Here is a 27233-nt window from a genome sequence, read left to right as displayed (position 1 = left end):
TGGTATACCACAGCTGTCAACCAATCAGCACTCAGGGCTCAAACCAGCCAGTTTACAATTGTATTTAAGTGTTCAATAAGAAACCCCTAACCCAAATAAATGATCCCCTTCAGCTGTATATAATTATATGAAGGGCAAAGAGCTAAAGCAAGCCATAAGCAAGTGAGTTAAAAGAAATTCCATACATTTTTCAGTTAAGGGTTCTAGAGCTCTGAAATCTGTCACTTGTGGTTGTTCCTGGGACAGGAATTGGACAGGACACATTGTGTACACAAAATGTCAGACAAATCATTACATTACAGGCTGGTGTATTCAACATTTATTTGTCATTTTAAAAACAGTTTGGGACAATCAACATATAAATACATCTCTCCCACACACAAAATAGGCTGTGCACACAGCACCAGACAACACATGCGCTCACACACGTGTGTACTCTTGCACACACACTCCTTCACTCAACCTAGGCCCCTGAATAGGATCTCAAAATGTGCAATCACAACAAATGAACAAAAACATTATTAAACTGCATAATCCAGTCTCCTCAAGTAGTCCTCAACAACAGGCAGAGCTTCCATCACTCTGGGGTATTCACTAAGAACCAACTGGAAGCAAACAGGCCAAAACGGGGAGGGACCTACCTGAACTTGTCCAATAAGAGATTCCCGTTTCCATTGCCAAACTTTTTGCTTCAGTTTGCACTAAATGAATACACCCCTGAACACGTTAAAAAACACATTCACCCTGCCCGGGTCACATGTCATATCAAATACTTAATTTGTGATGGGGAAGCAATACACATGTAAAAGAAGGGTACATACTTAGAAATTAAGGCTTGGGATAAACACAAGGATAAATATGTCCACTGGCCACTAAAGTATGTTTAGGGTAGCTGAGATTGGCAAAATAAAATATCAGTTTGTTAGGACTGGGGATGAATCAAATGAGTTCAAAAATTATGTTAAGTCCCTCTTCTGGTCAGTGATTCTGTCTTTCTTTCTTTGTATGGATGGGGATGTAAAACGAACATGGGAGACACAGCAGTCAAAGTTCCTTTCCATATTGAGGGAGATTTTTCAGATTCTTGGTGTTTTTTGCCACGTTAGGAAGCGTGAGTCAGTTTGTAGTCACTTCCCCTTTCCAGATAGGCCCCTCCGGAGACTGATGAACAGGCTGGTTTGCTAGTGTCAAACACTCCACTAAGATGCTTTGCCCAGTTCAATCTTCTTCTGGATGGCTTTTGCAGAGTGGTATATCAATGAATCAATGAGTCCAGCCACTGGGAAAAAGATACAAGATACAGTATATAAAATGACATATCTCTGACACATACAGTAGAACCACTGTCCATATGGTTAATTCCAACAAATGAAAAACATCTACCTCCAATACTGCATGGTACCTCCAAACTGAGAAAGCCATCACTAATTATAAACTAGATTAAATTATATTGAAGATGTAGTGAGTGAAACATGTGTTTTCTATGTGTACTGTATTTGTAAAATGGGAAAGTCAAAACATCTGCGTACGCTATCCCAGTGATAACAATTTAAAAAACATTTAATAATGAAATAAGCTTTATGCAACATCTTTAGCAAACCCATTACACCCTTTTGTTTGTCTGAGTGCAGAGGTGCCCACCTGTAAAAACACCCCCTATGATGGCACACACTCCTGTAAGAAAATGAGTGAATGATCTGAAAAAAGAGGAAACATGTTAGATGTAACACAGATCTTAATTTAAATAGGCTACACAATGACAATGCTACAGTTGAAGTCAGAAGTTTACATACACTTATGTTGGAGTCATTAAAACAAATTGTTCAACCACTCCACCAATTTCTTGTTATCAAACTATAGCTTTGGCCAGTTAGGACATCTACATTGTGCACAACACAAAGTCATTTTTCCAACAATGGTTTACAGACAGATTATTTCACTTATCATTCACTGTATCACAATTCCAGTGGGGCAGAAGTTTACATACACTAAGTTGACTGTGCCTTTAAAACAGCTTGGAAAATTCCAGAAAATGATGTCATTGCTTTAGAAGCTTCTGATAGGCTAGTTGACATCATTTGAATCAATTGGAGGTGTACCTGTGGATGTATTTCAAGGCCTACCTTCAAACTCAGTGCCTCTTTGCTTGACATCATGGGAAAATCTAAAGCAATCAGCCAAGAACTCAGAATTTTTTTTTTGTAGATCTCCCCAAGTCTGGTTCATCCTTGGGAGGAATTTCCAAATGCCTGAAGGTACCACATTCATCTGTACAAACAATAGTTTGCAAGTATAAACACCATGGGACCACGCAGCCACTCAGGAAGGAGATGCGTTCTGTCTCCTAGAGATGAATGTACCTTGGTGCGAAAAGTGCAAATAAATCCCAGAACAACAGCAAAGGACCTTGTGAAGATGCTGGAGGAAACAGATGCAAAATTATCTATATCCACAGTAAAACGAGTCCCATATCGACATAACCTGAAAGGCCGCTCACCACAATAAAAAAGCGAGACTAAGGTTTGCAACTGCACATGGGGACAAAGACCGTACTTTTTGGCGAAATGTCCTCTGGTCTGATGAAACAAAAATAGAAATGTTTGGCCATAATGACCATCGTTATGTTTGGAGGAGAAAGGGGGAGGCTTGCAAGCCGAAGAACACATCCCAACCGTGAAGCACGGGGGTGGCAGCATCATGTTGTGGTGGTTCTTTGCTGCAGGAGGACCTGGTGCACTTCACAAAAGAGATGGCATCATGAGGGAGGAAAATTATGTGGGATATATTGAAGCAACATCTCAAAACATCAGTCCCTCCTCCGGCGCCGACAGAGATAGCCGCATCGCTTTCCAGGGAAACTATGCAGTATTTTGTTTTTTTTGTGTGTTATTTCTTAAAATGCTGCCCCAGAAAATCTTAGGTTTTATTACATACAGTCGGGAGGAACTATTGGATATAAGAGCAATGTCAACTCACCAACATTACGACCAGGAATATGACTTTCCCGAAGTGGATCCTCTGTTTGCCCTACCACCCAGGACAATTGATCGGATCCCAGCCGGCGACCCAAAACAACGACACCGTAGAAGGGGCAGACGGAGCGGTCTTCTGGTCAGGCTCCGTAGACGGGCACATCGCGCACCGCCCCCCGAGCATAGTACTCGCCAATGTCCAGTCTCTTGACAACAAGGTAGACGAAATCCGAACAAGAGTTGCCTTCCAGAGAGACATCAGAGATTGCAACGTTCTTTGTTTCATGGAAACATGGCTCACTCTAGACACGCTATCTGGTTTCTTCACGCCTCGCGCTGACAGAAACAAGCAACTCTCTGGTAAGAAGAAGGGCGGGGGTGTCTGCCTTATGATTAACGAAACGTGGTGCAATCACAACAACATACAGGAACTGAAGTCCTTTTGTTCACCTGACTTAGAATTCCTCACAATGCCGACCGCATTATCTACCAAGAGAATTCTATTCGCTCATAATCACAGTCGTGTATATTCCCCCCAAGCAGACACATCGACGGCCCTGAAAGGACTTCATTCGACTATGTAAACAACATATCCTGAGGATGCATTTATTGTAGCTGGGGATTTTAACAAGGCTAATCTGAAAACAAGGCTCCCCAAATTCTATCAGCATATCGATTGTGCTACCAGGGCTGGCAAAACCCTAGATCACTGTTATTCTAACTTCCACGACGCATATAAAGCCCTCCTTCCGGAAAAGCTGACCACGACTCCATTTTGTTGCTCCCAGCCTACAGACAGAATCTAAAACAGGAAGCACCTGCGCTCAGGTCTGTCCAACGCTGGTCCGACCAATCGGATTCCATGCTTCAAGATTGCTTCGATCATGAGGACTGGGACATGTTCCGCATAACGTCGAACAACAACATTGATCAATACGCTGATTCGGTGAGTGAGTTTATTAGCAAGTGCATCTGTGATGTTGTACCCACAGCGTCTATTAAAGCATTCCCCGACCAGAAACCGTGGATTGATGGCAGCATTTGCGCAAAACTGAAAGCGCGAACCACTGCTTTTAAATCAGGGCAAGGTGACCGGAAACATGACCGAATACAAACAGTGTAGCTATTCCCTCCGCAAGGCATTCAAACAAGCTAAGCGTCAGTATATAGACAAAGTGGAGTCGCAATTACACGGCTCAGACACAAGAGGAATGTGGCAGGGTCTATAGTCAATCACGGACTACAAAAGAAAAACCAGCCCCGTCGCGGACCACGATGCCTTGCTCTCAGACAGACTAAACAACTTTTTTGCTGGCTTTGAGGACAATACAGTGCCACGGCGCGCTACCAAAACCTGCGGGCTCTCCTTCACTGTAGCCAACGTGAGTAAAACATTTAAACGTGTTAACCCTCGCAAGGCTGCAGGCCCAGACGGCATCCCTGGCCACATCCTCAGAGCATGCGCAGACCAGCTGGCTGGTGTGTTTACAGACATATTCAATCAATCCTTATCCCAGTCTGCTGTTCCCACATGCTACAAGAGGGCCACCATTGTTCCTGTTCCCAAGAAAGCTAAGATAACTGAGCTAAATGACTACCGCCCTGTAGCACTCACTTCCGTCATCATGAAGTGCTTTGAGAGACTAGTCAAGGACCTCCATCCTACCTGACACCCTAGACCCACTCCAATTTCCTTACCGCCCCAATAGGTCCACAGACGATGCAATCACCATCACACTGCCCTAACCCATCTGGACAAGAGGAATACCTATGTAGGAATGCTGTTCATTGATTACAGCTCAGCATTTAACACCATAGTACCCTCCAAACTCGTCATTAAGCTCGAGACCCTGGGTCTCGACCCCACCCTGTGCAACTGGGTCCTGGACTTCCTGACGGGCCGCCCCAGAGGGTGAGGGTAGGTAACAACATCTCCACCCCACTGATCCTCAACACTGAGTCCCCACAAGGGTGCGTTCCCAGCCCTCTCCTGTGCCCCCTGTTCACCCACGACTGCGTGGCCTTGCACATCTCCAACTCAATCATCAAGTTTTAAGACGACACTACAGTGGTAGGCTTGATTACCAACAACGACGAGATGGCCTACAGGGAGGAGGTGAGGGCCCTCGGAGTGTGGTGTCAGGAAAATAACCTCACACAATGTCAACAAAACAAAGGAGCTGATCGTGGACTTCAGGAAACAGCTGAGGGAGCAGCCCCTTATCTACATTGACGGGACAGTAGTGGAGAGGGTGGAAAGATGTAAGTTCCTCGGCGTACACATCACGGACAAACTGAAATGGTCCACCCACACAGACAGCGTGGTGAAGAAGGAGCAGCAGTGCCTCTTCAACCTCAGGAGGCTGAAGAAATTTGGCTTGTAACCAAAAACCCTGACAAACTTTTACAGATGCACAATCGAGAGCATCCTGTCGGGCTGTAACACCGCCTGGTACGGCAGCTGCTCCTCCCATAACAGTAAGGCTCTCCAGAGGGTAGTGAGGTCTGCACAACCCATCACCGGGTGCAAACTACCTGCCCTCCAAGACACCTACAACACCCGATGTCACAGGAAGTCCAAAAAGATCAAGGACAACAACCACCCGAGCCACTGCCTGTTCACCCCGCTATCATCCAGAAGGTGAGGTCAGTCCAGATGCATCAAAGCGGGGACCGAGATGATGGCCATCTCAAGGCCATCAGACTGTTAAACAGCCATCACTAACATTGAGTGGCTGCTGCCAACATACTGACTCAACTCTAGCCACTTTATTAATGGATAAATTGATGTAATCAATATATCACTAGCCACTTTATATAATGCTTACATACCCTACATTACTCATCTCATATGTATGTACTGTACACTATACCATCTACTGCATCTTGCCATCTTGATGTAATTAAATGTATCACTAGCCACTTTAAACAATGCCACTTTATATAATGTTTTCATACTCTACATTATTCATCTCATATGTATATACTGTACTCTATACCATCTACAGCATCTTGCCTATGCCGTTCGGGCATCACTCATTCATATTTTTATGTACATATTCGTATTCATTCCTTTACACTTGTGTGTATAAGGTGGTAGTTGTGAAATTGTTAGGTTATATTACTTGTTAGATATTACTGCATGGTCGGAACTAGAAGCACAAGCATTTCGCTACACTCGCATTAACATCTGCTAACCATGTGTATGTGACAAATGAATTTGATTTGAGGAAGTTAAAGCTTGGTTGCAAATGGGTCTTCCAAATGGACAATGACCCCAAGCATACTTCCAAAGTTGTGGCAAAATGGCTTAAGTACAATGGTGTCAAGGTATTGGAGTGGCCATCACAAAGCCCTGACCTCAATCCTATAGAAAATGTGTGGGCAGAACTGAAAAAGCATGTGCGAGCAAAGAGGCCAACAAACCTGACTCAGTTACACCAACTCTGTCAGGAGGAATGGGCCAAAATTCACCCAACTTATTGTGGAAGGCTACCCGAAATGTTTGACCCAAGTTAAACAGTTTGAAGGCAATGCTACCAAATACTAATTGAGTGCATGTAAACTTCTGACCCACTGGGAATGTGATGTAAGAAATAAAAGCTTAAATAAGTCATTCTCTACTATTATTCTGATATTTCACATTCTTAAAATAAAGTGGCGATCCTAACTGACCTAAGAATTGTTACTAGGATTAAATGTCAGGAATTGTGAAAAACTTTCAATGTATTTGGCTAAGGTGTATGTAAACTTCTGACTTCAACTGTATATGGATTTTCAATTTTGTTTGAAGCTACCTACCGCTGTTTCTCTGTGAATTTCACCATCATGGGGGAGAGTTCATATAATACAAACACCCCAGGTAGGCCCTGGTCTCCGATCAGCCCATTGGCTACTTTCTCATGTCGGGTCACAGAGAATTGGTTTGTTTTAACCACCTGTAAGACACAAGCAATACAAAAGACTTCCCTGTTTGTGCATGAAGCCTAAGTACCTTTCTTAGCATGCATAAACAGTCATGCACAGGGAAATATACAACAATTAATAATGAATTCCCTTAATTTATTTTATAGCTATATCACATTTAAATTAACTCCATCAAATAGCTACAATTTGTTGGTACGGTCAATAACTACCCACCCGAGTTCATTTCACAGCTGTCATGACTAATGTATACTCACCTCTCCATCCCATTTCACGTAGATGGTTGGGACAATCTTCACAAAGTACTGATACATCATGGATGCTGGAATAAAACAAGTGATTGTTTTGTAATGTGTAGCAGCAGCGCCCATGTAGTCTGCAGAAATGCAACATTTCACTCAGCATGAAGGCAGGGTGGCGCTATAGATTGACACCACATAATTAGCAGGCTACACACCGATGAGCATTCTGAGTCTTTTTGGTGAGCAGGATCTTTTTGCTCTGTTCACCTAAAAGAGTCATTCACTTGGCTCACAAACAACTCTTCATTCAGTGCTTAAACATTTATGAAAAGAAAAATAGCATATTTTTAATGTAAAGCCTAAAACGTTGCCTACCATTATCTCAGATCGTGAAACGCGAGTTCAAATAAAAAATTTACATGACAAAATTACATTCACATCAACGGGGCTGTAGTGGAGTGAGTCGAGAGCTTCAAGTTCCTTGGTGTCCACATCACCACCAAACTACCATGTTCCAAATACACCAAGACAGTCGTGAAGAGGGCACGACAATGCCTTTTCCCACTCAGGAGACCAGATCCTTAACAAGTTCTACAGCTGGTTGCATCACCGCCTGGTATGTCAACTGCTTGGCATACGACCACAAGGCTGCTAGAGGGTAGTGTGTACGGCCCAGTACATCACTGGGGCCAAGCTTCCTGCCATCCAGGACCTCTACTAGAAGTGTCAGAGAAAGGCCCCAAAAATGGGCAAAGACTACAGTCACTCTGCCAAACCGGATGTTCTAGCTGTGTCTGAATCCTGGCTTAGGAAGACCACCAAAAATTCAGAAATTTTAATTCCAAACTACAACATTTTCAGACAAGATAGAACTGTCAAAGGGGGCGGTGTTGCAATCTACCGCAAAGATAGCCTGCAGAGTTCTGTCCTACTATCCAGGTCTGTACCCAAACAATTTGGGTAAAAAACAGCAGACAATTTGAACTTCTACTTTTAAAAGTCCACCTCTCTAAAAACAAGTCTCACCGTTGCCGCCTGCTATAGACCACCCTCTGCCCCCAGCTGTGCTCTGGACACCATATGTGAACTGATTGCCCCCCATCTAACTTCAGAGTTCGTGCTGCTAGGCGACCTAAACTGGAACATGTTTAACACCCCAGCCATCCTACAATCTAAACTTGATGCCCTCAATCTCACACAAATTATCAATGAACCTACCAGGTACCTCCCCAAAACCTTAAACACGGGCACCCTCATAGATATCATCCTAACCAACTTCCCCTCTAAATACACCTCTGCTGTCTTCAACCAAGATCTCAGCGATCACTGCCTCATTGCCTGCATCCGTAATGGGTCAGCGGTCAAACGACCTCCACTCATCACTGTAAAACGCTCCCTGAAACACTTCTGCGAGCAGGCCTTTCTAATCGACCTGGCCGGGGTATCCTGGAAGGATATTGATCTCATCCCGTCAGTAGAGGATGCCTGGATATATTTTTTAAATGCCTTCCTGACCATCTTAAATAAACATGCCCCATTCAAGAAATTTAGAACCAGGAACAGATATAGCCCTTGGTTCTGCCCTTAACCAACACAAAAACATCCTATGGCGTTCTGCATTAGCATCGAACAGCCCCCGTGATTTGCAGCTGTTCAGGGAAGCTAGAAACCATTATACACAGGCAGTTAGAAAAGCCAAGGCTAGCTTTTTCAAGCAGAAATTTGCTTCCTGCAACACTAACTCAAAAAAGTTCTGGGACACTGTAAAGTCCATGGAGAATAAGAACACCTCCTCCCAGCTGCCCACTGCACTGAAGATAGGAAACACTGTCACCACTGATAAATCCACCATAATTGAGAATTTCAATAAGCATTTTTCTACGGCTGGCCATGCTTTCCACCTGGCTACTCCTACCCCGGACAACAGCACTGCACCCCCAACAGCAACTCGCCCAAGCCTTCCCCATTTCTCCTTCTCCCAAACCCATTCAGCTGATGTTCTGAAAGAGCTGCAAAATCTGGACCCTTTCTTTCTAAAATTATCTGCCGAAATTGTTGCCACCCCTATTACTAGCCTGTTCAACCTCTCTTTCGTGTCGTCTGAGATTCCCAAAGATTGGAAAGCAGCTGCGGTCATCCCCTCTTCAAAGGGGGGACACTCTTGACCCAAACTGCTACAGACCTATATCTATCCTACCGTGCCTTTCTAAGGTCTTCGAAAGCCAAGTCAACAAACAGATTACCGACCATTTCGAATCTCACCATACCTTCTCTGCTATGCAATCTGGTTTCAGAGCTGGTCATGGGTGCACCTCAGCCACGCTCAAGGTCCTAAACGATATCTTAACCGCCATCGATAAGAAACATTACTGTGCAGCCTTATTCATTGATCTGGCCAAGGCTTTCGACTCTGTCAATCACCACAACCTCATCGGCAGACTCGACAGCCTTGGTTTCTCAAATGATTGCCTCGCCTGGTTCACCAACTACTTCTCTGATAGAGTTCAGTGTGTCAAATCGGAGGGTCTGCTGTCCGGACCTCTGGCAGTCTCTATGGGGGTGCCACAGGGTTCAATTCTTGGACCGACTCTCTTCTCTGTATACATCAACGAGGTCGCTCTTGCTGCTGGGGAGTCCCTGATCCACCTCTACGCAGACGACACCATTCTGTATACTTCCGGCCCTTCTTTGGACACTGTGTTAACAACCCTCCAGGCAAGCTTCAATGCCATACAACTCTCCTTCCGTGGCCTCCAATTGCTCTTAAATACAAGTAAAACTAAATGCATGCTCTTCAACTGATCGCTACCTGCACCTACCCGCCTGTCCAACATCACTACTCTGGACGGCTCTGACTTAGAATACGTGGACAACTACAAATACTTAGGTGTCTGGTTAGACTGTAAACTCTCCTTCCAGACCCATATCAAACATCTCCAATCCAAAGTTAAATCTAGAATTGGCTTCCTATTTCACAACAAAGCATCCTTCACTCATGCTGCCAAACATACCCTTGTAAAACTGACCATCCTACCAATCCTCGACTTTGGCGATGTCATTTACAAAATAGCCTCCAATACCCTACTCAACAAATTGGATGCAGTCTATCACAGTGCAATCCGTTTTATCACCAAAGCCCCATATACTACCCACCATTGCGACCTGTACGCTCTCGTTGGCTGGCCCTCGCTTCATACTCGTCGCCAAACCCACTGGCTCCATGTCATCTACAAGACCCTGCTAGGTAAAGTCCCCCCTTATCTCAGCTCGCTGGTCACCATAGCATCTCCCACCTGTAGCACACGCTCCAGCAGGTATATCTCTCTAGTCACCCCCAAAACCAATTATTTCTTTGGCCGCCTCTCCTTCCAGTTCTATGCTGCCAATGACTGGAACAAACTACAAAAATCTCTGAAACTGGAAACACTTACAGTGCCGTGCGAAAGTATTCGGCCCACTTGAACTTTGCGACCTTTTGCCACATTTCAGGCTTCAAACATAAAGATATAAAACTGTATTTTTTTGTGAAGAATCAACAACAAGTGGGACACAATCATGAAGTGGAACGACATTTATTGGATATTTCAAACTTTTTTAACAAATCAAAAACTGAAAAATTGGGCGTGCAAAATTATTCAGCCCCTTTACTTTCAGTGCAGCAAACTCTCTCCAGAAGTTCAGTGAGGATCTCTGAATGATCCAATGTTGACCTAAATGACTAATGATGATAAATACAATCCACCTGTGTGTAATCAAGTCTCCGTATAAATGCACCTGCACTTTGATAGTCTCAGAGGTCCGTTAAAAGCGCAGAGAGCATCATGAAGAACAAGGAACACACCAGGCAGGTCCGAGATACTGTTGTGAAGAAGTTTAAAGCCGGATTTGGATACAAAAAGATTTCCCAAGCTTTAAACATCCCAAGGAGCACTGTGCAAGCGATAATATTGAAATGGAAGGAGTATCAGACCACTGCAAATCTACCAAGACCTGGCCGTCCCTCAACTTTCAGCTCATACAAGGAGAAGACTGATCAGAGATGCAGCCAAGAGGCCCATGATCACTCTGGATGAACTGCAGAGCTCTACAGCTGGGGTTGGGAGACTCTGTTCATAGGACAACAATCTGTCGTATATTGCACAAATCTGGCCTTTATGGAAGAGTGGCAAGAAGAAAGTCATTTCTTAAAGATATCCATAAAAAGTGTTGTTTAAAGTTTGCCACAAGCCACCTGGGAGACACACCAAACATGTGGAAGAAGGTGCTCTGGTCAGATGAAACCAAAATTGAACTTTTTGGCAACAATGCAAAACGTTATGTTTGGCGTAAAAGCAACACAGCTCATCACCCTGAACACACCATCCCCACTGTCAAACATGGTGGTGGCAGCATCATGGTTTGGGCCTGCTTTTCTTCAGCAGGGACAGGGAAGATGGTTAAAATTGATGGGAAGATGGATGGAGCCAAATACAGGACCATTCTGGAAGAAAACCTGATGGAGTCTGCAAAAGACCTGAGACTGGGACGGAGATTTGTCTTCCAACAATACAATGATCCAAAACATAAAGCAAAATCTACAATGGAATGGTTCAAAAATAAACATATCCAGGTGTTAGAATGGCCAAGTCAAAGTCCAGACCTGAATCCAATCGAGAATCTGTGGAAAGAACTGAAAACTGCTGTTCACAAATGCTCTCCATCCAACCTCACTGAGCTCGAGCTGTTTTGCAAGGAGGAATGGGAAAAAATGTCAGTCTCTCGATATGCAAAACTGATAGAGACATACCCCAAGCGACTTACAGCTGTAATCGCAGCAAAAGGTGGCGCTACAAAGTATTAACTTAAGGGGTCTGAATAATTTTGCACGCCCAATTTTTCAGTTTTTGATTTGTTAAAAAAGTTTGAAATATCCAATAAATGTCGTTCCACTTCATGATTGTTGTCCCACTTGTTGTTGATTCTTCACAAAAAAAATACAGTTTTATATCTTTATGTTTGAAGCCTGAAATGTGGCAAAAGGTCGCAAAGTTGAAGGGGGCCCGAATACTTTCGCAAGGCACTGTATCTCCCTCACTAGCTTTAAGCACCAACTGTCAGAGCAGCTCACAGATTACTGCACCTGTACATAGCCCACCTATAATTTAGCCCAAACAACTACCTCTTTCCCAACTGTATTTAATTTTTATTTATTTATTTATTTTGCTCCTTTGCACCCCATTATTTTTATTTCTACTTTTTACATTCTTCCATTGCAAAACTACCATTCCAGTGTTTTACTTGCTATATTGTATTTACTTTGCCACCATGGCCTTTTTTGCCTTTACCTCCCTTCTCACCTCATTTGCTCACATTGTATATACTTGTTTATACTGTATTATTGACTGTATATTTGTTTTACTCCATGTGTAACTCTGTCGTTGTATCTGTCGAACTGCTTTGCTTTATCTTGGCCAGGTCGCAATTGTAAATGAGAACTTGTTCTCAACTTGCCTACCTGGTTAAATAAAGGTAAAATAAATAAAAACTCAAGTCATAGACTGTTCTCTCTGCTACCGCACAGCAAGCTGTAGGGGAGCACCAAGTCTAGGTCCAAAAGGCTCATTAACAGATCATGTTGATCTGTAGGACAATAAGACTGAACAATTAATCAAATGGCCACCTGGACTATTTGCATTGAACCCCCCCCCCCCCCCTTGTTTTTACACTGCTGCTGCTTGCTGTTAGCTATGCATAGTCACTTTACATAATGACCTTGACCAAACTGTACCCACACACATTGACTCGGTACTGGTACCCCCTGTATATAGCCTCGTTATTGTTATTGAGTTACTTTAAAAAAAACTTTTTTAGTAAATATTTTCTTAAAACGGCATTGTTGGTTAAGGGCTTGTAAAGTAAACATTTCACGGTAAGGACTACTGTTGTATTCGGCGCATGTGACAAATACATTTTGATTTAAAAATAATAATAATAATAAAAAACATTACAAAAAAAAATCTGTCAAGAATTACCATCTTCAGAGAATGTTAGTATAACTTATCTATAGATAATCGATGCCTGGGGCTCAAATTTGCAGTATATCCTTTCAGATATGATTCGGTTCTCGACGTTCACAAAAGGGATAATTTCTATCGCGTCAACCCATCAAGTGACCGGAAGTTCTTTTTTTTTTACTGACTCGGATCTTTTCAACTCGTCCAGTCAGAAGAACGAATCTGTTGACTAACTTCGTTCATTTGAGTCAGTAATGCCCAGAGCACGGTGGACCCCTACCGTCGAACGACTCTTGGCGAAATGCATTGCTTGACTGCCGTGAGTGTGATTCATTCGCGCGAAATGCAGGAACACAAACGATTCGTTCTCGAGTTTGTTGAGCAGAGTCTGTGTATGTTATGGTTCTTCAAAGCTGTGTCCATCATAACATTCAATAGTCAATTGCATTCATTTTTGCACCATGCTATCAACTACCTATTCCAGGTCGCAGTTGTAAATGAGAACTTGTTCTCAACTAGCCTACCTGGATAAATAAAGGTGAAATAAATTTGACAAAATATGTTCTCTATGCTGCCTGCAGCATTATCTATTTTTCCCGCGCACATATGACAGAGTTGTTGGTCGGAACGCGTTTGAATCCTGCTGTAGAATTCATTGCAGCTAGCAGGTCAAAGGAACGACTCACTCAGAAAAACGAATCGTTCACGAACTGATCTTTGTCTCCACTGCGTTGGTTTCGCAATCCTCTCAAGTAATGGCCGCCTGTTAGTACAGCATTCCAAACGACCTAGTCTCATCGAAAAGGGGTTTCTTCTCTAGTGACCAATAACTCACATTACGCAATAAACCAAGGTAAGTGCTGCTTAAAGCGAATAATAGTGATGATAGAAAAATATATAAAGTCGGGCGTTAACTATCTTTTCAAATGTCTTCAAGGCCTGACCTAGGTGACATGCAAACCAGTTAGCCAGCCAAAACGCAGCTAGCTAGCTGGGTAAACAGAAGCTCGAGATAAAGGGTGGACAACGTTCGTGACATTAGCTACATATCAATCTGTTTTCGGTGGCAAATGTCTGTCTTGTGCAAATAACGTTGATAGTTTAGCTAGCTAACTCCGCTAGCTTAATTTACCGTTTAAGCTTAGCCACTGGTGTAGTCTTACGACGTAGCAAGCTAGCTACAAACGCCTAGCTAGCGCAACTGATTCATGAACCTGCCATGTATTTTGATGGTTGTGCTTTCTTTCAATACAGATGCCAGTGGCAGTAGGACCGTATGGCCAGCAACAGCCAGCCTGCATTGACAGAATTAAAATGGGATTCATGATGGGCTTCGCTGTTGGGATGGCAGCTGGTGCCATGTTTGGAACCTTTTCCTGTCTAAGGTTAGTTAAGTTAACCCAACGTCTAGCTATCTACCAATTACAAGTAAGCCTACACTGAAATGCAATACACTTTGTAAGAATGCAATAGTGTGTTTGGGCATCATTTCTTTACATGTTTTTGTCGCAGGCATCCACACTGCATATTGTGGTTTGTTCAATAGAACAATTGTTTTTTCATTTTGTTCAAATGCTGTATTTTTTCTTCCTTCAGGGTTGGCATGAGAGGCAGAGAGCTGATGGGAGGAGTTGGGAAGACGATGATGCAGAGTGGAGGCACATTTGGTACATTTATGTCCATTGGGATGGGCATCCGCTGCTGAGACCACCTACCATACTTAACTGAAAATTACATAGTGGGACTTTTGTAATAACTCATTCCCATGTCACACTTTGTCCCAGAACAATGGAGAAATTATGTCAATAAATGCTGTGATTTCAATTGCTGGTAGTAGGCCAAATGTTTGGTGTGGGGCTTTTGATAAATGGGATGACTAACCTTGTGGTGCTGCAACATCGGTACCATCCAAAGGATTGACGATACCAGGGTAGTCTCTCCCGAAGGACAGATGCTTGATAAAGTGAGTCATGTTGATCTGTAGGACAACACAAATAAGTGCTCACGTGTATGGAGAACATTGCCTGGGCAAGACAAGATTTGTCAAATGTACTTACGTTGTCTAGTCCAAAACTCTGCAGATCATGAACTGAAAATAATTGGAGACAAGATGTTAGTAATGCTGTGATCTGATAGCATCATCAGTTATGTTCTGGCAGTTATGAGGGCTTACTACTCAATCTACGACTCTCCCATTACAAGTTATAATTGTTGAGCCCTCCGAAATGTGATCTAGATTACTGCTTGTACCACCTCCAATAAAGATCAAACCAACAATCACACGCTGGTTATTCAAAAGGACTGTTTTAAACCACAAGTTAGAAGCAGCTTTGGTTGTCTTCGCTAGGCTTTAATTTAATAACAGGGTCAATTCTGACTGACAACCTCTTCATAAACAAAGTTTGATATTTGACTGGATCAATTTAGAAGGGAGGGATGTGGCCTGAGTGCCAGTCTGTTTGTGCTCTTACGCCAACTCATTGTCATGACAAGGACAGCAAGGGAGTAGAGAGGAGCACAAACAGATCTGGGACCAGGGTAAGGGGGGGACTTTTACTACAAAAATAAAAGCTACAAAAAGATGGACTTACTTTCCACAGCGTGCACTGCAGAAAGAAGAGAGAAGAGTCACTATATGACGCATGTTGGGCTACATAGAAAAAGAGGCTGGCCAAAGGCAATATGCCTCTGAAGGGGGTTCATCACATCTTGTATTTCATATATGGCCAAATTCTTATCAAAAAGGGATTCTTGTCTCTTATTTCTGCCTTTAAGCAGACACGGACAGTAGTACTAGTCTAGCAAATAAATCAGCATTGAGCTGGTGAATCCTTCTGCTCTATACTTTCTGTACATTGTGTTTTTGACAAAAGAAACCTTTCAATGCCTCCAAGCAAGTTGAGAGTATAGTACTTTGGGCCTACAACTTCATCTGGTTATGTACCATGCTACTCTATCAGCAATTCTTGAGAAATTAGTTATTAGGGTAAATGAAATTACAACAGTGCCTCAATGACAAATATGCCTGTATTGTCACACAGTTACAAAGGTTACATCAGTAATAATTTTTATAGTAACGACTTCTGTTCTTATGCCCGCTTCCACAGTTGGAGTGCAATTCAGACTTCTGTCAAGCCGAGTAACATGATTTAATTTGTAAAATCCATTGCAATAAATGTTTTGCAATCAGTATGCCAAACAAATTAATACATTTCACATTCATATTTATCCAGAGTGTAATTGTCAATGCAAAATACCTTGATTAGTATGTTAGTGTTATCAGGAGGCAACAATGATAAAGTGAGTCAATTATACATTTACAGTCAAAACGTTACATTTATATGTAGAAAAAAAGAGCTACTTAGTTTGACACATTTTCACCTCTGCCATAAAGATCAGATGTTTTCATGAGAAAAAAAAAGAGCTACAATTAATTACTGAGATTGCAGCGGATCCTATTAGGAAAGAACGGAAGAAGTCTAGCAATAAGACATCGAAAGGAACGATGAAAAAGAAAAACATGCACCATTTACAAAAGGATTTACGAGTGTTTTACTGGAAAGATTAGTTATGGAAGCACTAGAAATGCCTACTGGCATAGTGACTTGCAAGTGAACTTACCGGTTAACATAGGTCTTTCCTTGCTATCCTCTGAGAATGTGCTAGGGGCAAACTACACTACAAAAGGGTCTGTACCTGGTCTGAGACAGACTGTTTTAATAAATCGCAAGGTGTTTCTGGTAGCAAGTAAGCAATTTTCGATTTCCAACCCAAATCAGTCTGGTACCCGTTTGTCTTTATGCAATTCAGAGGATTGACTTTCTGTCATGGGTATTGATGGAAAACAGAATTCTTATTTTCCTTGGATAATTGATATAAGACCAGGGGACCAACCCATTTCGACCAGGGTTGCATTTACATAGGCAGCCCAATTCAGATCAGTATGAATGCACAAATCTGATAAAAATTTGTGGGCAGTCAGAAAAAAAGATTGTATACAGAAAGAAAATCAGATTTGGGTTGTCCACACTTAGGATAGTAAAATGCAGGTCTTACCATGAACATGGGACTGCTGGAAACTCTTTCCAGGGGCAAAGTGGAAATTTCCTGCCACCTAACAAAAAAACAGACAAAGAGATTAAAAGAAAGACAATGAACGTAATATTTGCAGATTGAAAATGTATATAAATGCATTAAAGCACCTCACAAAATATAACTCCCAGTTACAGTACACTTCCATCCCTATTTCTTTTTAAATAACCACACAGAATTATGCTCCCAAAAAGTGATGATTCATTTGTTGTTGTTTCTAACAAATCATGTTGTTTCTAACCTGACCATTTGAAGACCAGGCAATGGTTTAAACACTGTCAGCCATTAAATAAAACATCCCCTTTTGGAGTGTAAATCAGAGTGCGAGTACTGACTATTCTTTTGATTATGAACTTAGCCAAATTATCCGTTGAAGACTAGTTACCTTGTTGACCTCCAGAAAGCCGTAGATCTGGCAGCCCTCGTTTTTCTGCTCCTGCATCTTTTGGCTGAAGCCCTCCCTCTTGCACTGCTCGATGGTGTCGGGGTTCTTGAAGGCCCAACCCCGCCTGCGATAGGCTTCTCGTACATCATCGCAGGTGTTACAGCACCTACAGAAAAGCACAGGAAATATGTCAATGTCACATTAAAATTTTGGACAATAGATAATCTCATTCATTCATGGTCTATGTTCTGAAAAATATCTAAGGTCTTAAAAAGGTGGGGGGCAGTCATATTTTCAACTCCAGTTTCAACTGTTCTGCCTTATTATTATTCGACCATGCTGGTCATTTATGAACATTTGAACATCTTGGCCATGTTCTGTTATAATCTCCACCCGGCACAGCCAGAAGAGGACTGGCCACCCTACATATGCTCTCTCTAATTCTCTCTTTCTTTCTCTCTCTCGGAGGACCTGAGCCCTAGGCCCATGCCCCAGGACTACCTGACATGATGACTCCTTGCTGTCCCCAGTCCACCTGACCGTGCTGCTGCTCCAGTTTCAACTGTTCTGCCTTATTATTATTCGACCATGCTGGTCATTTATGAACATTTGAAATTTTTTTCCATGTTCTGTTATAATCTCCACCCGGCACAGCCAGAAGAGGACCGGCCACCCCACATAGCCTGGTTCCTCTCTAGGTTTCTTCCTAGGTTTTGGCCTTTCTAGGGAGTTTTTCCTAGCCACCGTGCTTCTACACCTGCATTGCTTGCTGTTTGGGGTTTTAGGCTGGGTTTCTGTACAGCACTTTGAGATATCAGCTGATGTACGAAGGGCTATATAAATAAATTTGATTTGATTTTGATTTGATATTTTAAAACAAAACCTCAAATACATTGTAGCAAGTCCAATCTTACAGTCAAGGGATTTTAGTTATGAAATTGACAGAGAAACCCCCTTTTCCATCATGGGAAGATGGTGTAGTAGATGCACTGTATGTTCTGTAATGCCTTGGAAGGCATTCATGTCTTGGAAACTCACTTCAAATCTTCCATCTCTGCTCCGTAGCAGCTTTCACAGCGCTCAGGATCTAGCTTACTGGGGTCAAAAATGTCACCTTCCTCTTGTCCCAAATCTACATGAGATGACAAAACAAATTCCATGACCCAGTGAAAAACATGAACTATTTAATATAATTCATACAGCTTATATTTTCCCATGAGGGAAAACCGCACTGCTCTCCAAGGTGTAGAATGCTCTTCAAGAAATATAATGACATTGCACGCAAGCTAATTAACAAGATGGTTACCGTGCTTCTCTGCCTCTGTAGTGACAGGATTGCTCTCCTTGTCGAGTCTTTGCTTAAACAGGTTGTGTTCCACATCCAACTGCTGCTCTCCAGCAACATCCATGGCATCAATGCTTAGATCTGAAGGACAAGGTGGTGTTACAAATGTCATATACTTCAACTGTGCAATTACCCTATAGCTTCATGTACATTCCTAAAGAGATTACCGAAGATTTTAAGTTGAAGTAGTCCTAACCTTACGCATTCAGATAAAATGTCATATTTTGTTCCTTGTCCTTGTTTATAATATCATATAAACAAGCACATATAGGGGTTAATTGTGCACATGTAAGTTAATGTGATGATGCATGCTAGGTCTGAACACAAGTATTTTTCTAAAGTTACTTACAGGCACATGGCATGTTAGGAAATATCACATCAATGTTGATTTTCAGTTTGTCTCCTCGTGATGTATCCACAAACAATTCAGGATGGACCTGGGTTGGCAGAACGATATACATTTTTGCAAGTCATAAAGCAGTGTACTTAAAGTGTGGACCGGGCCCAATAGCTGGAGTTTCAAAGAATTGTGGGTAAAAGTTATGACAGATGGCTTATTAAGAAAAACACAACATTTGTTATATTCTAATCATCCTCAAATAGGCCAGTCATTGTATTTTAGCACTATACCCACCATTGAAATGTTTACTATTCCCAGTTGCCCAGGTGGCAATGGAGTGTCTGATTAATCAGCCTATAATACACAATTAATTGTTATATACAGCCTGAAACATTGAAGTGCAAAATCCTGTAAATGTTCCTTACAATCCAGAATGTTGAATATATAGATATTTTTATGTACTCTGACGGTTGTCTGTGCGGCTTGCCTGCAGCCGCCCTACATTTTTTACAACATATCCACATGAAAGTATTGTTTACACGACTTTTTAGAGCGCTGGCAGGTATATGGTTCTGTTGGCTTGTATTTCCAGTGTGCATTTTAAATCTACTGACACAACCGATGTAAACACTACCGAATTACGTTCCCTCACATTCAGCTGGCAGTGGCAAACCTACCAGCTCTTTAAAAAGTTGGGTAAGCAATACTTTCCTTACTCTACCAGTTGCACAGACAACCAGTAAAGTTCAAATGTAATTTTATTCAACATTCTGGCTTGTAAGGAACAGTTAAACAATTTTGCACTCCAATGTTTCAGGCTGTATATACCAATTAATCATGCATTAGATAGAGCCTGATTAATGACCAAAATTTTACATGATATTTAATTAGTTAATTTTTTTAAATCGCAAAGGGCTTGGCTGAAAGTTTGAATACCACAGTCTGTCTTAAGAGTTTACAAACTAGAATAAGTGTGACATGCAAAGCTTGAACCTAAACATAGCAGCTAGCTAGATGTTTAGTTCCCTGTTCTCCTAGCCGACTAAACTCAACGATTTACAATGGAGATGAGCGGCGACTAGTGTAAATGCAAGCTATTCTTTGGGTGCTGAAATATGCTTTTGATAAAAACGTTATTTTATGCGATGTTGGAACTCCAGTCCGCTCTCACAATTCGCCGCTCAACTCCATTGTTCTCCTAGTTGCCTGTTCTCCCGTAGAGAATCGTTCAGTGTGGTCCATACAGAGCTAGCCTCTTATGAATTATTATTTTACCCCCTTTTTTCTCCCAAATTTCATAGTATCCAATTGGTAGTTACAGTCCTGTCCCATCACCGCAACTCCTGTACAGAGGCGAAGGTCGAGAGCCGTGCATCCTCCGAAACACAACTCAACCATGCTGCACTGTTTCTTGACACAATGCCCGCTTAACCCGGAAGCCCGCTTAACCGCACCAATGTGTCGGAGGAAGCGCCGTACAACTGGCGACCGTGTCAGTGTGCATTGCGCCCGGTCTGCCACAGGAGTCGCTAGTGCGCAGTGGGACAGGAACATCCCTGCTGGCCAAACCCTCCCTTAACCCGGATGACGCTGTGCGCCACCCCATGGTTCTCCCGGTCGTGGTCCGGCTGCGATAGAGCCTGAACTCGAACCAGGTTCTCTAGTGGCACAGCTAGCTCTGAGATGCACTGCGCCACTCGGGAGGCCCTAGAGCTAGCTTCTTAACCACATACCTGGCTGGCATACCTACACTAGTGTACCTGACTATTTTCAGAAAGAAATCACATGAACTCACCTCCTTAGTGAGATAATACTGCAACTCTGAGAAGAACAGGATCAACATGATGAGACCACTTATGATGGTGACTGTAAAAGGGGTAAAGACAAAAATGCATGTCAGAATATCACCAAATCCCATTGATTTTTAGCAAACTATTGTAGCTAGTCATCCGTTTCCCCCCCAGATGTAGAAACACTTAACATAAGGTCTATGCTTCATGTAGGCTTACCCTGGAGTGACGTTTTGATAACCATGTAAATCTCTCTCCGACAAGGTGAATTTTATCAAGATATTCGGCTCTATTTTGAAAAAAAAGATATTAATTTTCCAGATTGGAAAATGCTAATTAGCATCAAAACAAATCACTGCAAGCTCCTGCACATCATCTTTAGCTTGCACCTTTGCTAAGAGATAAATATAAAGAAATGTAGCCAATGTATTAATTACTACATTTAGCTAACATTAGACATTTAATCCAGAGATTTTTACCGTTGTCTCAATTCGGCAGTCTCCTCCAGATCATCATGCCATTTGTAGTTCTTAATGAATGCCACATTAGCAGCTAATTTGTGTTTCATTTGTTGTGGGTACAGGCAAATAAATTGATGTCACCATGTCTGAGAGAGTTACATGGTTATCAAAATGTCACGCCAGGATAAACCTACACAAAACACAGACCTTATTAAATGGTTCTAGAATCCCCTATGGTAAAAATTAATGGTGGAAAAACGATTGTAACCATTTCCCTGTTTGACCGCTAGGTTTTATGGGTATTACACTCATACTATGGTACTCTATAGTCCAAGGACCTTACATGTTCTGTTTAGAAGCGAATTGGCTCTGGCAGACAAAACAGCCAATACTACCATACAGACATGAATCGATTCTCAACTACGGTACGGTTCTAGAAACGTAAAGCACCCACATAAAAATAATTTCGCAAATGCTAAATATACACTTACTGTACGCTGTTTTAACAGTTGCAGCTGGCAGTATTTTTCAGTGACAACACGTTTGTGGCATCTTCTTCCGTTTACACACAGGTGTTCGGAGACATAGCTAGCTAATTAGTACGCCTCTGCCTTCTGTCTGTTTTCCGTAAACAAGCGCTCTAAACATGAAAATATGGCTGTGTGGGAACCCGAACAATAAAATGTCTAGTAATGTAAGATTATTTCTGGGTGATATGAAAAGCTACATTCCTTTCGTCTCCAAAAACCGTACCGCAAGTGATGCGTTTTAACGTTCAGAACGAGCTCTTAACAAAAGTTCGCCGGCCAGAAGATAATATCGTCAATATCGGCGCTCAAGGTAGTTAGCGTCTATGAATGGGTTATGCTACTGCTAGCAATTGGAGATAGTATTAGTGTTATGCTTGTAACTAGAACTCTGCACAAAAATACTCACCTGTAGCTCCACCGCATGTTTTAATTCGGAAATCCTCAAGCGTTTTCGGATATGCATCAAATTGTTTCAGTTTATTTAGTGTGTCCATCTTCTTTCATACCATCGGCTGAAAGAATTCCTGACACATCAGTCCTCGACATTCACTTCCGGTACACAAGGCATGCATGCGTAAGGAACCAATCAGCGTTGACCGCATTAGGGTCAGTATATGAATTTACTTGACTACAATTTGAGAGTTTTGTATAAACTAGCAGAATTAAAGGCGCTTCATGGTCAATCTGATGTCTGCATTGGCCATGCAGTATTTACAGCAGAAGGCAGGGCATTCATACGTATTGTGAAGGAAGTTGTCTAGGAAGGGAGTTAGTTTATACACAGGGCCGGTCCTTGCCGTTCCACCGCCATTGGCGAGACCAAAAATGACACCCTGCAAAACTAGAATAGTTCCAGTAAGCAAAATGACGTTAAAAAGACGTCTAAAATACGAATTTTCCAGACTTTGAAGTTAGGTTCAATTTAGGTTCTGAATGAAAGGGGAACGTTTTTTTTCCCCGTATGTTTAAAATGTTTATTTTCCAGGACGTTGAAAAATATGTATTTTCCTGATGTTGAAATCCGGTTCATCTTCAGTTCTGAATGAAAGTTGAAAATAAGTAATTTATAGACGTTTATGTTTGGGCCAAATCAAGTCTGGTCCAGACCTGACAAAGTCTGAACCATACATAGACGTCTATGATTGGCTCAGATTTGGTGCGGACCGGACCAAAAATCTGTCATTGGACGTTGAAATCAAGGCCTGTACAGCATCAATTTTCAACCGTCCATGTTTTAGGCCCACCGTTTGTAAAACAGGCCATTGCATTGGCTTTATTAATCCTGAATCCCGTGACTAAATAAATGTGGCTATTTAATCTCTGAATATCAGCTACCCAACTTTTTCAAGAGTTATCGCGAGCCTATTTGCAATGTGTTTACACAGCGGGAAATGCAGAAGTATTTTATTTTTTTGCTATGATCAGCTTGTCAAAAATGTACAGATACAAACTTGAAACCACTGATCATGACAATAGGGTGAAACTCCTGGACATAATTTGACTGTTTTTAGGATATGTTGTTTGTTAACAGCGCATTGTTTATTTGATTGAGCGCCAATTAGGTTAGGCTATTTGATCGGAGAAACCTGCATGATGTAAAAAAGTGGAGGTCCACATTACGTTGTCATACACTTCATGTCCAGCCTTTTGGCTCCAGAAAAAGCCAAATTTATACCATATACTATATCTGATACAAGATTTATGTTCATTTTTGGGGGGGACAGAACGTCTGTGGAGCGCTGGGAATGGACAAGCAAAATATTTTGTGCCTTTGACAAAATGGGCATTGCTTACCAAAGGGCGGCATCAGCGCTTACCTAAAAAGTACATATGCTACTGGTTGAGAGAAATTGTTTTGGGGCAGAATTATGAGGTTTTATGTGGTGGTGGTGCGTCTTGATCAATTTAGCTCAGAAAAGGCGGCCCTAATCAATCTGCCGCCTAATAATGAGCAGGCTGGCGGTGTTTATACAGGACCTCCCGCCTCACGCACCGCCAACCAATAATGTCAAAGCGAAGCTCTAAGTAGCCCTCCACAAAGTTACAACATTTGAAAGGCGCATAGCGGAGCTGTATGGAGCTTGATTTGGCTTCTGAAGCTCCGCGATTGAGTCACATCCTCCAACCACATTTCGGATCAAGCATAAATTGGCTTTTAGAACAATCGTTTTCAGTAGTAAACAGACGCTGCGGTTTAATTCTAACATTAGATTATTCAAATATTCAAACTTGTTTTATTGTATATAATGCTATATAATGCTCCAGGGCAAATTTTGTTAGCATTTTGGCATGTTTTTCTAGATTTAGAACTTAAAACATTTATAAAGGAAACATTATCCCTTAGATCTAGCACAGCAAATACGTCAATAGTGTAAGCATACGTTGACAAAGAACATCTTAAGGGGGTAGCTATCAGTGACGAAGTTAACAAATACTCAAGATATATTGCCTCAAAATAAAAGTTCAATATAAACATTTGTAAACTATGAAATGATTCATTTGAAAATCCCCAATAACAATTCTGATCTTTCAGCGAGCTGACGTTTAGAATACAACCTGACAAGAGATGTTTTACAGAGTTGACAAATTATTTTTATCCATTCCAGGTGTATGTATACAAAGTAGCAATTTTGTTTTTCCTAAATTGCTTCGACTCTAAAAACCTTAAAATAAACATTTGGACCAAAATGCAGATCCTATCTCAGGCAGCTGGAGTTGTATATGGTTGTGATCATGGTGAATTCAAAATTGTTAAAAATAAGCCATGCTCAGTCATGATGTATTTAGGATTTTAGACAAAAGTCAGAGGGCTATTGCAAGAAACTACATTAGATAATGTTTTGCAGTTAATTAATTGCCAGTTCTTAGAATTGAACAGAGTTTGAAATTAGGATATTTTGCTCTGGACAAGGGCAAATCCCGGCCTAGAGCCGACATAGAAATGAATATTTAAACAATTCCAAAAGCAAAACTTTCCCCTTATAAAATTCACCTAAATGTAAAAATTAACCTCAAATAATGCAACATTTTTCAACTATAAAAATAAAGTTTCCTTGCTGGACAAGGATTATCCAGACTTTTAAGAATCCCTACCAACTTCCGGCGCCGACAGAGATGGCCGCCTCGCTTCGCGTTCCTAGGAAACTATGCATTTTTTTGTTTTTTTCCGTGTTATTTCTTACACTAGTACCCCAGGTCATCTTAGGTTTCATCACATACAGCCGAGAAGAACTACTGAATATAAGATCAGCGTCAACTCACCACCAGTACGACCAAGAATATGTTTTTCGCGATGCGGATCCTGTGTTCTGCCTTACAACCAGCGCCACGGGATGGTTCCCATGCAGCGACCCAAAAAAACGACTCAGAAAAAGAGGGAAACGAAGCGGTCTTCTGGTCAGACTCCGGAGACGGGCACATCGTGTGCACCACTCCCTAGCATTCTTCTTGCCAATGTCCAGTCTCTTGACAACAAGGTTGATGAAATCCGAGCAAGGGTAGCATTCCAGAGGGACATCAGAGACTGTAACGTTCTCTGTTTCACGGAAACGTGGCTCACTGGAGAGACGCAATCCGAAGCGGTGCAGCCAGCGGGTTTCTCCACGCATCGCGCGGACAGAAACGAACATCTTTCTGGTAAGAAAAGGGGCGGGGGCGTATGCCTTATGGCCAACGTGACATGGTGTGATGAAAGAAACATACAGGAACTCAAATCCTTCTGTTCACCTGATTTAGAATTCCTCACAATCAAATGTAGACCGCATTATCTACCAAGAGAATTCTCTTCGATTATAATCACAGCCGTATATATCCCCCCCCAAGCAGACACATCGATGGCTCTGAACGAACTTTATTTAACTCTCTGCAAACTGGAAACGATTTATCCGGAGGCTGCATTCATTGTAGCTGGGGATTTTAACAAGGCTAATCTGAAAACAAGACTCCCTAAATTTTATCAGCATATCGATTGCGCAACCAGGGGTGGAAAGACCCTGGATCATTGTTACTCTAACTTCCGCGACGCATATAAGGCCCTGCCCCGCCCCCCTTTCGGAAAAGCTGACCACGACTCCATTTTGTTGATCCCTGCCTACAGACAGAAACTAAAACAAGAAGCTCCCACGCTGAGGTCTGTCCAACGCTGGTCCGACCAAGCTGACTCCACACTCCAAGACTGCTTCCATCATGTGGACTGGGAGATGTTTCGTATTGCGTCAGCCAACAACATTGACGAATACGCTGATTCGGTGTGCGAGTTCATTAGAACGTGCGTTGAAGATGTCGTTCCCATAGCAACGATTAAAACATTCCCCAACCAGAAACCGTGGATTGATGGCAGCATTCGTGTGGAACTGAAGGCGCGAACCACTGCCTTTAATCAGGGCAAGGTGTCTGGTAACATGACTGAATACAAACAGCGCAGCTATTCCCTCCGCAAGGCTATCAAACAAGCTAAGCGCCAGTACAGAGACAAAGTAGAATCTCAATTCAACGGCTCAGACACAAGAGGCATGTGGCAGGGTCTACAGTCAATCACGGACTACAGGAAGAAACCCAGCCCAGTCACGGACCAGGATGTCTTGCTCCCAGGCAGACTAAACAACTTTTTTGCCCGCTTTGAGGACAATACAGTGCCACTGACACGGCCTGCAACGAAAACATGCGGTCTCTCCTTCACTGCAGCCGAAGTGAGTAAGACATTTAAACGTGTTAACCCTCGCAAGGCTGCAGGCCCAGACGGCATCCCCAGCCGCGCCCTCAGAGCATGCGCAGACCAGCTGGCCGGTGTGTTTACGGACATATTCAACCAATCCCTATACCAGTCTGCTGTTCCCACATGCTTCAAGAGGGCCTCCATTGTTCCTGTTCCCAAGAAAGCTAAGGTAACTGAGCTAAACGACTACCGCCCCGTAGCACTCACATCCGTCATCATGAAGTGCTTTGAGAGACTAGTCAAGGACCATATCACCTCCACCCTACCTGACACCCTTGACCCACTCCAATTTGCTTACCGCCCAAATAGGTCCACAGACGATGCAATCTCAACCACACTGCACACTGCCCTAACCCATCTGGACAAGAGGAATACCTATGTGAGAATGCTGTTCATCGACTACAGCTCGGCATTCAACACCATAGTACCCTCCAAGCTCGTCATC

General features: G+C 42.4%; 2 protein-coding genes across 2 annotated transcripts; one reads left to right on the top strand and one right to left on the bottom strand.

Moving 5' to 3' along the window:
• Positions 1–296: 296 nt before the first annotated feature.
• Positions 297–22881, bottom strand: ergic3 (ERGIC and golgi 3). The gene is made up of 14 exons (XM_020483330.2): positions 22481–22881; positions 21089–21159; positions 19303–19390; positions 18915–19034; positions 18647–18740; positions 17609–17774; positions 17188–17245; positions 15723–15737; positions 15189–15220; positions 15013–15109; positions 7154–7218; positions 6774–6910; positions 1642–1697; positions 297–1279 (listed from the first exon to the last, which is right to left on the bottom strand). The coding sequence occupies exons 1-14, from the start codon at positions 22566–22568 to the stop codon at positions 1200–1202; spliced, it is 1167 nt and encodes a 388-aa protein (XP_020338919.1). The 5' UTR covers positions 22569–22881; the 3' UTR covers positions 297–1199.
• On the top strand, positions 13837–15411 carry romo1 (reactive oxygen species modulator 1). Its single transcript, XM_020483350.2, has 3 exons — positions 13837–13984; positions 14386–14516; positions 14728–15411. The coding sequence occupies exons 2-3, from the start codon at positions 14386–14388 to the stop codon at positions 14834–14836; spliced, it is 240 nt and encodes a 79-aa protein (XP_020338939.1). The 5' UTR covers positions 13837–13984; the 3' UTR covers positions 14837–15411.
• Positions 22882–27233: the final 4352 nt, after the last annotated feature.

The sequence above is a fragment of the Oncorhynchus kisutch genome, linkage group LG1 (assembly GCF_002021735.2).
Source record: "Oncorhynchus kisutch isolate 150728-3 linkage group LG1, Okis_V2, whole genome shotgun sequence".
Classification (NCBI taxonomy): Eukaryota; Metazoa; Chordata; class Actinopteri; order Salmoniformes; family Salmonidae; genus Oncorhynchus; species Oncorhynchus kisutch.
The sequence above is the reverse complement of the archived record's forward strand: the minus strand, read 5'-3'. Positions and strand labels throughout refer to the sequence as shown.